Here is a 13,522-nt window from a genome sequence, read left to right on the forward strand (position 1 = left end):
GATTACATTAGAACATGTAATAGGGGCTTTTACTACACCAGAATATTATGATAACAAGAATCAACCAGTAAATTGCTAAAAGCACTGGTCCACTCCGATTTGAAACATAACCATAATTTGGGATACACAGCCAGTACATGGAACAACTGACATGTTACTATAATCTATATACCGTTACATGCTTTGGAGCATTGAACAAAGTTAGCAATGCACCAAGGCGATTACTACCACCATCAATGCCTTGGATGATATGCCTCACATGTGAGATTACTACCGACAATCACAATACATTTTCAGATCCAATTTAATATACAGCGCTCTTCTCAATACTGCCATTTCTGTAGGCGAATAGGCGAAATTTTTTTTTCCTTGGATTGCTGACCAAATTACAACCACTGCAACCAACAGTTATCTTTGGGACATATGACATCATGGTTCACCATCCCCTTCCAAGCACCTTCAATGGGTTCCAAAAGAAGGTGAAATAGCTGAACTATTCTGTGCAAAGCATTAATGAAATCAAGAAGAGCTTCACGGAATGAAAGAATATCAATTTCTAGGGCGGGCTAACCATAAAGAGCTAAGTGCCCGGAGCCGAGAAGTGTAATCACTAATAACTAGCAGGGCACGGGCTGCTTGGCGAGTAGTCAAAATTCGTTGCATTTGTTGCAGGGTTTGTTGTCTCAAGAGATCAGCCTGGAAATTGAAGTGGCACTCATTAAAACGACAACAAGCTGTTCAGTCCATAGTACTTGAGATGGGTGAGGTAAAAGTTATTTACCTGGTGAAGGAAGTTCTCCAATGTGGCTAGCTTGCCCATGGCAATTGCCATCTGTCCCATATAGTCTGCAACATTTCCAGAACCAGTAGGACCCAAACATGCAGATGAAAGGGTGTCTACTAAAGATTGTTGCAGCGCTTCCATTCCTTGTGATAAGGCATCTTCAGCCTGTTGGGAGGACTGCTGCAGATTACATATGCCCATTAATTGTTGGTCTGTCAAAGGCTCAAGGTGGTTTCCAAGGATCTAAAATTCCAAGATCAAGGATTTGTCAACCAAAACAGATATTTCAAGTAATTCAAAAGAAATCAGATTTAGATAATAGAATTAAAACATCAAACAGTAAAGCACCTTGAGAAGTTCAGATGAACGAAAGCCCCCCAACCACATGAAACACCTCTCTGCAGGTGTCTTCCACATACCAGAAAGCATGTGAAATACATCAGCCTTAGCACCAATGCTTTTTAGCCTAAAAACCTCATCATAATGTGCCATGACACCCTCCACAAGAATGCGCAATTCATTATCTCCCATGTGAGAATTTACAGCAGATCTTAGGTCATTTATCAGCCGCTGATGATCTTCAAGCCAGTGAGCATAGTCCATGTCAAAGGCCAAGGCCCCTGGAAGCATAAGAAACAAATAAACCATCTGGGAAAAAAATCATCTTTTAAATAATAAAAATGAATGAGTTCTATCTATAGTGATCCAATACAATAGCTTTCAGCAATCAGTAGATCTCCTACCCAAACTATAAACAACACCACCACCTAAGATATAGAAAAGGTTTGACCCTTAGCATATAGAAGCAAGCCACTAATTCCAGGCACCTGTACAATAGTAGAGGTATATGAGCCTCTTTATACAAGATGAAAACTGGGCTTGCCAGATATATTGTTCATAATTATCAAGTACTACAATATATTTTATCCACTATTTTCTTTATTTACTATAATATCTCTGCCCCATCACGATGCAAGTGAATGACTTCAGGTTTGTTATATCTTTAGCCAACTCATAATGCCACTGTGAATGACTTTGGGTTTGTTATACGGCCAATATCTCAGTCCCATCACGATGCCACTGTGAATGATCAAACAACATTGAACTGCCACCCAAATCAGCATTTAAAATTTGCTCACCATTTCCAGCAACTGAATGGCCATGGTCCCCAGAAAGTCCAGATGAGATAAAAATTCCCTGCATTAAAACATCAAGCTAATGAGGGACAAAAATAACTTTGGTTAATACACCAATAATGAATATGATAGCCTTTCAATTTATGGCATTAAATCAATAAGAACTAAAGAATAAAGCAAAAGAAAGTGCATTCAGAACTAGAGATAGTAAATCCCCTCCCTTAAGCCCCACCCTACAATAAACAGAACTAATTCTCATACCTGCTGTCGTGCTCTTTGAAGCTCCTGCTCTAGTTGTGTAAGCCTAAGTCGACTATTCTCAAGCTGCTGGACATATGCCTATGTAAAAACCAAAACCTATAACTGATCGAAGCATGCTTCATTGATTAACTTATACTAACAATTAGAAGGCAGATGACAAAACCAATTTATATGTATACCAGAAGGCATAAATAAATAAATAACCACGGGAAATAAAACTAGTACTTTTTCATGCACATCACTAAGCCATGCATTAGTAAAAGCATTGATAAGAGATTTAAGAAACCAACACACTTCTTCCTTTCTTTTGCCACATTCTAACCAAGACATACAACAACTAGCATAACAAAGAGAACCCTCATATATTTGTACAGAAGAAGAAGGACCTTGCAGGACAAGTAGAGGACTGTCCTATAGAGGAAAAAATGCATCTATAACTTCAATTCAGAGAATATTGACCCAAGGGCTTAAGCCACTGGGGGGCATACTCAACCATCTCTGTCAACCTACCACTTCCATAAATATTTCTAATGTGAGATTAAACATTTCCAGCAAAAGTTTAATCAATACTGTCACTTAAAAAGTCCCTGAGCTTTTGCTTCAAATACCTTACACAACTATTATCAGCAACATTCCATAAAGGCATAGCAGATATCTGTCCCCAAAGATCGATATCAATCACACTTGAGTAGCAGTGCACTACAGAATTGTCCTCGCTTTCAGACCTAATGCAAATATAGCACTAAAACCCATTGCAGTGCCTCGTACCGCTACCTTTTCCCATACATGAACCAGGCATCAATTTCTCAACTCGCTAAAACTGACCATAACAACAAATCCTAAACTTGCAGAAGGCTAATCACTATCAAATGACCATGCTGTTTCGAAACTCCAAAAATAAAATCCATAAATAACAATTCAAGGCCTATCAGATCATTTGAATCTACTTTCAAGTGGAGAAAAACAAAAAAAAAATGCCAGACAGAGCCCAGGAATCCTATTTCTCCACCACAGAACAAGAAAAACATAATTAACAAGCGATATACATATTACCTTTTTCCTCAATCTACTCTTCCTCGCAGCTTCTCGATTCTGTGCCAGCCTACGCAGTGTCTGAAGAATAGAAAGCAAGACGCCACATAGTTAGCTTTCATATATTAAAACTGATTCCGCAGGGCTTTCCAATAATGTTAACAACCTTTTGGTCACCAGTTTTTGGCTTGGACTGATCCACAGAATCCACAGTTATAATAGCTCCACGTTGAACACCATTAAGCTACAACACAATCAAGAACCACTATCATAAGTTAATAAAACCCAACCAAGCCAAATAATTTTAAGTAACACTTTAACGGCACTCAGATTTAAACAACGATTCACTAACAAACTAATTGTTAAAAGTTTTTATGATCTGCAACAATTCGTTTATCAAACTTCTTTGGTCAGTTAACAACAATTAACTGTCAGCCAGCAAATTTTCAAAATCAATTTAAAAGATGAGCTTTGGCAAACTAGGCAGTCCTATTAATGAAAAAGTCACCATCACAATCACCCAAAAAGGAACAGAATGTTCTACTACAACTAGCAGGATTTTAGAACAAAACATGATTCTACTGTGAAGTAAAATTTCTAGCCTAATGGTGTTCCCGCTGGAACAACACATGAAAGAAAGAAACAGCATAAAAAGAGTACGGACATAAAAGAAACAGGGACCAAACCTGGTTTTTATCATCAGTGTCGACATCAGTAGAAGTGTCAGTCTGTTGGCTATTATCTGCAAGGCCAGAGTCAGCCCAGTTTTCAATATGGCCATTTCCCAACGAGGCACCAAACGTTGTCCCTTTCTGGTACATGAACTGCCCTGTGTCCAAACACCCCGTTCCACTTGAAACTATCTCTGTTGCCCCAATGCTCTACACCACAACAGAAACCATTTGCATAGAGCATCAAAACAATCCAAAATATATGTATAAAAAAACAAGCTTATGTCTCTTATGTACAAAGAGGTTGCTGGGGGGTTGAGTACCGTGTTCAAGGAGCCATAGTTTAAGCTATTGGCAACAACGCCAACATTGCTGGATTTTAAACTAAAAATGGAGCCTACAAGGAATTTTATAAACAGAGAAAGTAGTTAGAGAAACTGAAATTTCCAGAGAGCAGTTAAGAAAAGAAAAGAAATAGAGAATACTTGGGCTTAAATCAACAGCATCATCGTGCTGAAAAGCAGGAGCTGGATGATCAAGCTCTCCAAGATCCGAAAAACGCGTCTGGTGACGGCTATTACAATCCTCTCCTCTGTTTTCAACTCAAACGAAACAGAGATACCAAAAGGATCAGAACAAAGCATGTTTCTTTCGTTGTACTACAACAGAAACAACAGCCAACTTTCTTTCTTTTTTTCTTTTCCTTCACATATACACATATATATAAAAGTACAACTATTGCCTTGTAATCAAAGGCATGCACTTTCAACAAAACAAAAACGAAAATGATAGCTTAATGACAAAGTAAGTAAATGTACCTGAGGAAAAAAGAAGAGTGGCAAAACATGTCTGGGTTAGTAGGAGCTGCAGCTTTGAAGCTCTGCATTTTTCTCCTTTTTCCTCTTTTTCCTATAAAGTGAGAGTCCGTTGCGTTCCTAAGAGAGAAAGGAAGGGAAGAAAAGGGAAGGTTGAGAGACAGAGACAGAAGTGTGAGAAAAATCCCTGGGGAAGGATCTTTAATGGAGGAAGGATAGCGTATCAATAAGGGTCCTTTTTTGTTTACATGAGCTTTAAAAAACACACCAGGCTTTTTTATTATTGCGTTCAGACTTGGGATTTTAGTTTCCCAATGAAACCCCACTGTTTTCCTGCATATCACTTCCCTCATTCTCCCTTCGCTGTGCGTTTGGGTCACTCTCCCCCTTCTTTACTGTCAACTTTCTCTATTGAATTTGCTTCTTCTCTGCCAAAATACTAGTCTTGCATGCTAGAAGATTGTAGCAGCAACACCTATATCTCAAATTCAGTTCATTTTTGCTCTGCTTAGTTACTAGACAAGCCAGAAACTCGAAGGCAAAAAAGTTTCTTTTTCATCGTCCATTCATAAAGCTTGTAACTTGTACATTGCCTGTACGGCCCTGAGACAAAAGAGAGGACTTTAATTGTTGAATTCATGTAAAAGTTCACGGCATGATTTTCTTTTTTTAAGATTTAATTCAAAATTCTTAAATTGAAATCTCAAATTCTATTCATTTAGATTGTTTACAATGAATAAAAATTACTATAACTTTTGTCGACATGATCATAATTTTAGACAATCACATGTATTAATATGAAACATATTGATATGATCAAAATAAACATTAAAAAATTATTTTATTTTACAACATTAATTCTGTTAAAAGAATTTACTTATAAATAGATATATCTTTATTAACAAATTTTTGACAAATTTCTTAAAGAATACAATACTCTTTCACCTTTCATGTTAATTTTTGAGTTGAGTTCATAAAACCCCAACAATAACATACTCTGAAGAGTGAAATGCTAAGGGAGGTTTGGAACTTCATGAACATGCATAATAAATATATATATATATAAGTGGCTGATGATGGAAGAGAGAGTTTCCGAATTTCAACTTCCAAGCTTTTGGTGTAAATGCATGTCTTAATTTAAGAATCAGATCATATGGGCATCATTAGGAATTCATGCTTGTCGGGAATAAAGTAATTAATTCAGCTTGTGTTGGAAAAAAGGTTTCAAACTCCAAAAGATGCTAATGATCGATGAATTTCATGTCAACGTCAAATATGAATGTGCAGTAAAGTTATAGTACCAGCATGGGTTGCTGGGTCACAGTGGAAAAGGTTGCCCAAATCGGATTAATTATCACACTTAGGGTGAGAAAGATAAGAGATTTGCTTTGTAAAAATGGTTTGGTACTGTGAATAGTAGCAAGTTTGACAATCACTTATAGATTAACAAGAGTGACCCCTGGCAATGTCGATCAGGAACATGGTTCAAAGCCATTCAACTGGATTCCTAAAGCTGCAAGCTTAGTCCCTTTGGAAAGGATATGAGGCACCGGAACAAAACCTTGATTCTCAATTATGGTGACTTTAAACTATAAATTACTCAACTTATTATTGTAAAAGCAAATGCTGGGCAATAGGTAAAAGAAAAGCTAATATTTCTCCCTTTATGTTCGAAATTAACTATCCATTTTTTTATTTTTTGTCAGAGCTAAGCTTAATCTCCTTGTGAATATACATGCATGCATGCGTAGGGAACAAGAGTAATATGGAATTTGCTCATGTGGGCGATTTTTCACTTGCACGCTCTGTGGAGGCGAGTGAGTAGCAAAGAGCCCACTCCCCAAGACAAGAAACCTTCAACCCTTGTCTTCTCCTCTATCTCTCTCTCTCACTTCAATTGATCCTCTGTGTTAGCTATGTCTCTCTCTCTCCCTCTCACAGAGTTCACAGCCAGAGATGAGAGAGATGATGATATGGAAGATGGGATGATTCCCTTCTTCTCTCTAGAGTTTTAGAACAGGACACTGCTACTGGCTGTTTTTGGTAGTAGCCTCAGAAAAGAGCTGCTTCTATCTTTTGATTCCTTTTTTATATTTTTTACCTCTTTTTTCTTGTTTCTGGCCATCACTCTCTCTCTCCCCCTCTCTAAAACTTTGGTGTACTGTTGCACGTAGATTCTTAAATATAGCCCTGGGGAAGAGTGTCTGCGCAGCTTGATGATGTGATGGTGATGAGATGTCATCCATAATTTAATCCCAAAACAGTACTTCCATGTAAGAAAAAAAGACCACCATGAACTTTAATGAGAATCCCATTCATGATGCATTTCACGTCATTTAAAATAAAAGCTTTGCTTGAAAGCAACCGCTAGGGTATGGAAGGAGCCAACTGCCAAGGGGAGAGTGTTCTAGCAGCAGCAGAAGAAGGCAGAGGAAGAGCAGGCCTTTTATTAATTGTTTCTATTAATTATACTCTGTTTTCTTACAGGTTTAAAATAGTATGGTAAAGCATTTACTACGTTGTGCTAAAGTAACAATAAATGTAGTAAAAAATAAAAATAATGGGGTTTGATTAATGGAGATCTCTGACAGACATCGATGAGGAAAAAAGATTATGACGCATCCCATACGGCAATCGTACAGTTAATGCCGTGCCAGGGTTTCTCTGGCTATGTTTTCTTTTGGGTGTTTGTTTATGGGGTTATGCAAAATATGTGTAAGACTTGGACTGGAAGGGAAGGGAAGGGAAGGGAAAGGAAAGGCAGGGTGAGAGAGAAAATGGTGTTTGCTTTTTGTTTCCTTTTTCTCTGTGGCCTTTGCCCGCAGTATCTTCATTGCCAATCCTTCTTTCTCTTGCTGTTTGCGAATATAAAGTCACCCTTTTCTTCTGCAGGTTCAGAAGTTTGCTAATTCTAGTTCAATATTCTATCCACTTTGCACCACAATTGGCAAAAAAAACCAATCATAGTGTGACTGCAAAAGGTTAGGCTGAGATAGGAAGCAAGCACAGTCGAGCAATAATTATCATACATACAAAGAAAAATACACGTAAAAGCAAAGGAATGGAACATGCATTAGTTGCTTGAGCAGAAGCAGATATCTCCTACTCGGTTGGTTTCTTCTCTTGTCTGAATGATTATTGAAACTTGAATCCTTTTCTCATAACTCACCTGCAACCATCATTCATGTTGGCACCACATGGTGTAATGTTGGAGTCAACTTTTTTAAGTCATGGACCATCATACAATTCATTTTCTAGTTACGAATGGTAAGCTCTGTTTCAAGCCCAATCTGCACATCCAGGGGTTCAGTTCTTCCAATCTAATTCCTAGCTGGCTCCTGCCTCCCCTTTTGGCCCACGAGGAGCCATGACATTCTGACTGGTCACTATCAAGAAAATAATTAACAAAACAGGTCTAGACGTGAAATAAATCTTTGAACAAGAAAAAACTTCTTTGCATTTTTATTAGGCATGTGAATGTTACAATCCATTTCCAAACAATACAAGTGTCCCTCTACAAAACCAAAATTACCTGTTGTAACTTGTAACAAAGACAAAAGAGAAAACATATTTGGAACCTGGAAGAATAATTTAAAGAGGGTATGTATCTTGCATGTGGCCATCGAGCTGGCTGTGAGACAATACTTCCCTGGCTCGTGCACTCCTATGTTGAAGACGGTGGTGCAGTGTCTCCGACATTTGGTTAAAGAACTGAGGATCCCATCTTTGGATCAAGGAAGGGTCTTCTGCATAGCAGACGTATATAGATGTCACGGCGCTTTCCACAACGACCATTGCAAGACCCACCTGCAGCAAGCATTTTCCATATTTTAATGTTCAAGTAAGAAAAGAAGTGTGGCAATAAGCCTGATCACAAAAATCGACTCTGAGCAGTAATATGGGTTTCTGCCGAGTCTGTGAAACCAGTTTGTAACTGTGCTCTGCTCACATAAGTCTATTGGTACTTGCTACTACAAGAACAAGAAAAACATGGCAGGATAATCAAAAGAGAGATCTGCTATCTCATAAGATTACAGACGAACTGCCAAAAGATTGAGTTTAGAAAACCCAAGAGTCTATTTTAGAAGAAGATTGAGGGAAAACTAACGGGTCAATAGATTCAGCACTGCAAAACAAGGAAAACTCAACAAAACATTACTGCACATGAACCCTAAAGCAAATTGGGAAACAAGGATTTCCAAATTGATTAGCAATGGAGATAAACATGGTTGAAGGATAGAAAATACACTAACCAAGACCATTCCCATCAACATTGCAGTCGACCCCACCATGATCACCCTGTCCCTCCAATTAATCCATGTCCAGACACCAGCACAAGTTCCAGTGATGAGCCCACCCAAAACAGTACCCATCAGCAGAACAGCACCAGAACAATCATAGGCAACTAGGGCTTCAACTCCAGTTGATTGGAATAACTCCCAGGCATCCCTCGCTGATCGGTTAAAACCTTTACCATGAATAGCTATCTGGCAGGAACAAAGCACGCAAAACCATACTATAGTTATGTAATATTATAGGAGTTTATAGCAGAAGGAGCCTTATAGATTGCTTTGAGAAAATACAAGACATCAACTATTCAAGTTTAAAAAAGAACTCTTCTTCGTGGCTAAGCATGTCATCCTTTTGTGTCTATAAATGTGCAATTATGACTTTTCTTCATCAGCGTCCATTTGCAAACAAGTTCTTGTGAGGAAATATAGAGCAAAGCATGTAGCAGAAAATAAAATATGTACAAGATGTTAAATATTTCCTGAGATCTGTAAAATGAATGCGACCCCATACTTGGGCAGAACGCATACACTTAACAGAGGTCCCTATATATTAATGACAGGCAATGCAATGATAAGCAAAAAAGGGTTGCTTCAAATGTAAAACATTAGTGACTGATAAAGACCAGCCACTGGAGATGCTAATATGAAAAATCTAACATACTTAAGGATTTCTCTCCCCAGTTATTGTGCTTTTCAGGATCATCATTGATGTAATATTGATTCATGTGCTTTGAAGAAGAAGTTCTTCAATAATAGTACATTAGAGGGATTACCAATAGAAATGCATACTACCTGGACATAGGCATACTTGTTGAAAAATCGAACAAGGGTCTCCACAAGTTGAAACAAAAAATCAACACAGCACAGCAAACACTCGTTGTTGCCTATCTTTGACCGGAATCCCCTGATCTGAAATGCATTTTGAAAGGTTAAATACTGAAAACAGAAAGCATTTATTTGAATCTTAAAAACAAAATTATTGAACCAGTTATGGAAAAGCAAATGCTGATGTGCTTACCTCCCACCGTAGAGTCCGGATAGCAGCTGTGAAAAGTGACCCATAGCAAATGCTTCCGAACGATGTTGTCACAGCATATCGTAGAGATTTCATCAATGAGTTGGAAGGCATTGATGAAGCATTTCGGCCACCATGAATAAGAATGAGAAACACCAAACCAGACACTATAACATGTACAGTATTGCAGAGAACAGCACCCGTCCAAAATAAGCTCACAGAGAGAACCTGCCAGTGGAAATGGCATCATTACTAGTGTTAACTTAATTGACCATTTTTCTTATAGCAATCTCCTGCAATTCTCATTGCAGTAACAACAGATGGAATTAAGGGCAAAACTTGCCAGCTCACCACAAGAAGCCACCAGCGTCCAAGGTCACCCCTGCTTGAAGCCACAACACCAGCTGCTCCGAAGGACCATATACCCATCCACAAAAGCATGACTACCATAAATGCATATGCTACTCTCATAACTTCAGGAAGACTCCATACCATCTTTACCGCTTTTTGCAAGACCAGCATTGTGAATGGAAGTCTGTCAACAGAAAACTAAATCTGGTCAAGGTGGACTGCATGAGATCTGATTATTCCGAACCAGAACCTTATTGCAATAAACAGAGATATATGTGGCTTGGCATGATATAAGCATGCATATGATTTCTCCAGTATCATGGCTCCAGAAAAGATAATGTTTTCATAGCAAGGTTGTTGAATGGAATGGATAACTTGAGAAAACAATCTTATAAACACATACAGAAAATTAATATAGAACTCTTGGTTGACTAGACATTAAAAATCCACCTACTAAGGATTGACTACTCAACAAATCATGAGCCAATGTGACTCATAATTTCAATTTCTATATAGTAAACTGATCATCGTTGAGTTGATATAGTATGTGCTGATTCAATTCTATAACAATAGTATAAATCCTACGATAACTAAACAAGGTAATCTTTCAGTCAAGAAAAGAAATTTCAAACAGTGATTTAACAGAAAAAGGCTCATTAAAAGTTGTAATCCAAAGTTGAGGTTCTGTGATCAACTAAACAGTTAGTAACCTGTTGTTTAATCTCTTAACAACATCTATTGATGAATACATACTAAATGACATGCCTTATTGTCGCTTTACCAGCAAAAGGAACCAAGTTTAGCCCAAGTTCATACCTGTCTATAACTGATATAACATACAAGAACTGCAGTGCGGCACCCGTTGCAAATGCCACACCCCAGAAAAACTGTTCGCACCAAAAACATAAGACACTAATCACAGCGAGGTAAGTAGTCAAAATGTGAACCGAAACCTTCATCATTTGGTTGGCACGAGAACCGAGCAACAACAACCAAGTCCATCCAAGAGCGGTCCCAACCCCACCGGCAACAGCATACTTGGGCCAATAATTCTCCGTCAAACCATTATTATTCTCCCAAACTCGGTTAGTGTATCTATCAATGTTTAGCCTATCTAATTTCTTAAACCTATTGAGCCCAAGAACCGCAAGCACAAATCCTAACCCAATCAAATGAATTATAAATATGGCTAGCCAGAAAACATCACGCCAATGACGCAGCTCTGGAGAAAACGTTTGCCCACCATCTATAATTCTCTGACTCCTCCCTACATTCTGAAATAAAACAATAAATTTATTACAAAAAAAAAAAAACCGAATTCATGAGAGAGATTCAGTCTTTCACTTTCAAAAGAACAAAGTGTACGGAAAATAACTATGTATTGACAATTTCATGCTAATACTAGGCTGTTAAAACTAGTGTTAAGGAAGCAATTAATTGATAAAAGTTGCAGCTTTAAACCATTAGTTATTATTATAAATTAAAAATCGACACCAAAACAAAAACGATAATCATAGGAAGAAGTAGACGACAATGTAATTGAACAACTGAAGATCATGATGTTATCCCAGAAAAAAGAAAACTGGGAAATTCGGATTATCAGTTAAATTGAAGTCAACAAGAAATATAACTTCAGGAGGGGAAGACCAAGAGTTAGAGAGTGTTTTGAGTAAAAGATGGTAATTTGACTAGAAATGAAGTGAAGAAGAACCGGTAAAGAAGTTGGCTGGCATTTTACCCGATCGACGGTGGCGGTGGAAGCAGAATCAGAGGAAGAGGAAGAGACGTTGGAGTCGCTCATGGCGGAGAGAGGAGACGCACTTCACTCAATTGGATCAAAGCATTGCTTTTCATTTTCCTTTCTTCAGTCAAATTCTAAATCAAAACTTGAGATTTTTCAAAGTTGAACAACGAGAACAAGCCTTGAGACGAACAGGGAAAAGAGGAAAGGTCAATGGCGGGGATGGATTAGGGATTTTATTTTCTCTTTCCAAGAAGAAATTCGGTAGAAAGAAAGGGGGAAATTTTGGGAGGATTTATGAATTTTAATTGATTTATTAATAATTACTCATAACTGAAACTCAAAGAGAACGGTTAAGAAAGTGAAGAAGCACGGAATTTTGGTGGGTGATTCGCGGGTTTGTTCTTTGTCTTTGGGCTGTTTTCATTGGCGGGGGAGAAGGGACGTGGGGCGGTGGGGCCACGCGCTTCTGGACTTTCTTTACACCATATCTCACGTCAATTATAGTGCTGAATTCCTTTGATTCATGGATTATTCCGTAGAAATAATGAGTAAATATTCGTTAATTTTAAAGTATTTTATAACTACCATTCAGCTCGTAATAAGTAATTATTTTATTATTTAAAATTTCTATGAATTTAATTATAAAATATTTTAATTTTATTTAATAGAATTAAATAATAGAAGATATCTAATCATAATTTTTTTGTTTTTTTCATTTTACTAGGTTAATTATGTAAATTTTGATTTATTTAGGGTTACATTAGAAGAACAAAACAATTAAGTATACCAGGATTTCAACCCTATATATTACTATTATTACTGTTTTATTTATTATTGACTTGTTCAGTAGAGATATGATATTAAAAATTTATGATAAATGTTTTGAAAAATTAAATATTATTAAATTTTGGAACACGCAAGATAGCTATGTATATATTAAATTTAATTAAAGTTTCTTACTAATTGAGCCGCCGGTATGGATGTAGTCTCTAAGTCTATGTATATAGTTAACAAATGCAAATTACCGTCAAATTCTTAATAGTAATTTAAATTGGACCGTCGCCCAAATGGGTAAAAGGTAAAACTCTTGGATCCCAGCCGCAGCCAGCGACATCTTCGTCGGTGGCAAGTGCCTTTGCACGCTCCGCCTGTGCTGGTGGGGGGAAATTCCATCATTTGAAGCTGTCGTTGTTGCTGATTTTGTATTTTATCCGTTTATACTGGTTGTCCCTTGTCCATTTTTCCCATTGGCTGTCTGATTCAATGGTACTATTCGTTGACAGTGTAGGACCCCACAGGACAGAGATTGTGCTCATTCCACGTGGCAGTTGCGAACATGTCTGTCCAACTGGGATGTTCTGTTCCACCCGCTGTCTGTTCTCACAGCGGAATTTAGGTGTGCTACCGCAACATGTCCCTCT

General features: G+C 37.7%; 2 protein-coding genes across 5 annotated transcripts; both read right to left on the reverse strand.

Moving 5' to 3' along the window:
• Nucleotides 1-5: 5 nt before the first annotated feature.
• On the reverse strand, nt 6-4,937 carry LOC110428251 (transcription factor TGA2.3). Of its 4 annotated transcripts, none has more exons than XM_021444028.2 (12): nt 4,703-4,937; nt 4,370-4,476; nt 4,208-4,281; nt 3,900-4,094; nt 3,380-3,457; nt 3,235-3,294; nt 2,182-2,244; nt 1,924-1,981; nt 1,133-1,404; nt 782-1,027; nt 572-696; nt 6-457 (listed from the first exon to the last, which is right to left on the reverse strand). In XM_021444028.2, exons 1-12 carry the CDS (start codon nt 4,768-4,770, stop codon nt 430-432), a joined length of 1,374 nt encoding a protein of 457 aa, XP_021299703.1. In that variant the 5' UTR covers nt 4,771-4,937; the 3' UTR covers nt 6-429. The 4 variants fall into 4 exon arrangements, with proteins under 4 accessions (XP_021299703.1, XP_021299701.1, XP_021299705.1 ...); XM_021444026.2 differs by having other exon boundaries at nt 8-457; nt 2,182-2,259; nt 4,703-4,934; XM_021444030.2 differs by having other exon boundaries at nt 8-498; nt 2,182-2,259; nt 4,703-4,934.
• A 3,189-nt stretch (nt 4,938-8,126) lies between these two features.
• On the reverse strand, nt 8,127-12,518 carry LOC110428384 (Plasma-membrane choline transporter family protein). Its single transcript, XM_021444214.2, has 7 exons — nt 12,096-12,518; nt 11,174-11,631; nt 10,358-10,541; nt 10,010-10,234; nt 9,784-9,900; nt 8,953-9,186; nt 8,127-8,506 (listed from the first exon to the last, which is right to left on the reverse strand). Exons 1-7 carry the CDS (start codon nt 12,156-12,158, stop codon nt 8,291-8,293), a joined length of 1,497 nt encoding a protein of 498 aa, XP_021299889.1. The 5' UTR covers nt 12,159-12,518; the 3' UTR covers nt 8,127-8,290.
• Between the last annotated feature and the right edge of the window lie 1,004 nt (nt 12,519-13,522).

This window comes from Theobroma umbraticum, unplaced genomic scaffold (assembly GCF_002168275.2).
Source record: "Theobroma umbraticum cultivar Fairchild unplaced genomic scaffold, ASM216827v3 scaffold_31.0, whole genome shotgun sequence".
NCBI lineage: Eukaryota > Viridiplantae > Streptophyta > Magnoliopsida > Malvales > Malvaceae > Theobroma > Theobroma umbraticum.

Bases quoted from the DNA above. Each gene is read 5' to 3' on its own strand.
- LOC110428251 (XM_021444026.2), bottom strand. From the start codon at position 4,770: ATGCAGAGCTTCAAAGCTGCAGCTCCTACTAACCCAGACATGTTTTGC. The intron at 4,282-4,369 runs GTATTCTCTATT...AATTCCTTGTAG, and splicing joins TGCTGTTGATTTAAGCCCAA to GCTCCATTTTTAGTTTAAAA. The intron at 3,295-3,379 runs GTTGTTAACATT...TCTATTCTTCAG, and splicing joins CAAAAACTGGTGACCAAAAG to ACACTGCGTAGGCTGGCACA.
- LOC110428384 (XM_021444214.2), bottom strand. From the start codon at position 12,158: ATGAGCGACTCCAACGTCTCTTCCTCTTCCTCTGATTCTGCTTCCACC. The intron at 10,542-11,173 runs GTATGAACTTGG...TTCTGTTGACAG, and splicing joins GTTATATCAGTTATAGACAG to ACTTCCATTCACAATGCTGG. The intron at 9,901-10,009 runs GTAAGCACATCA...AATGCATTTCAG, and splicing joins TCCGGACTCTACGGTGGGAG to ATCAGGGGATTCCGGTCAAA.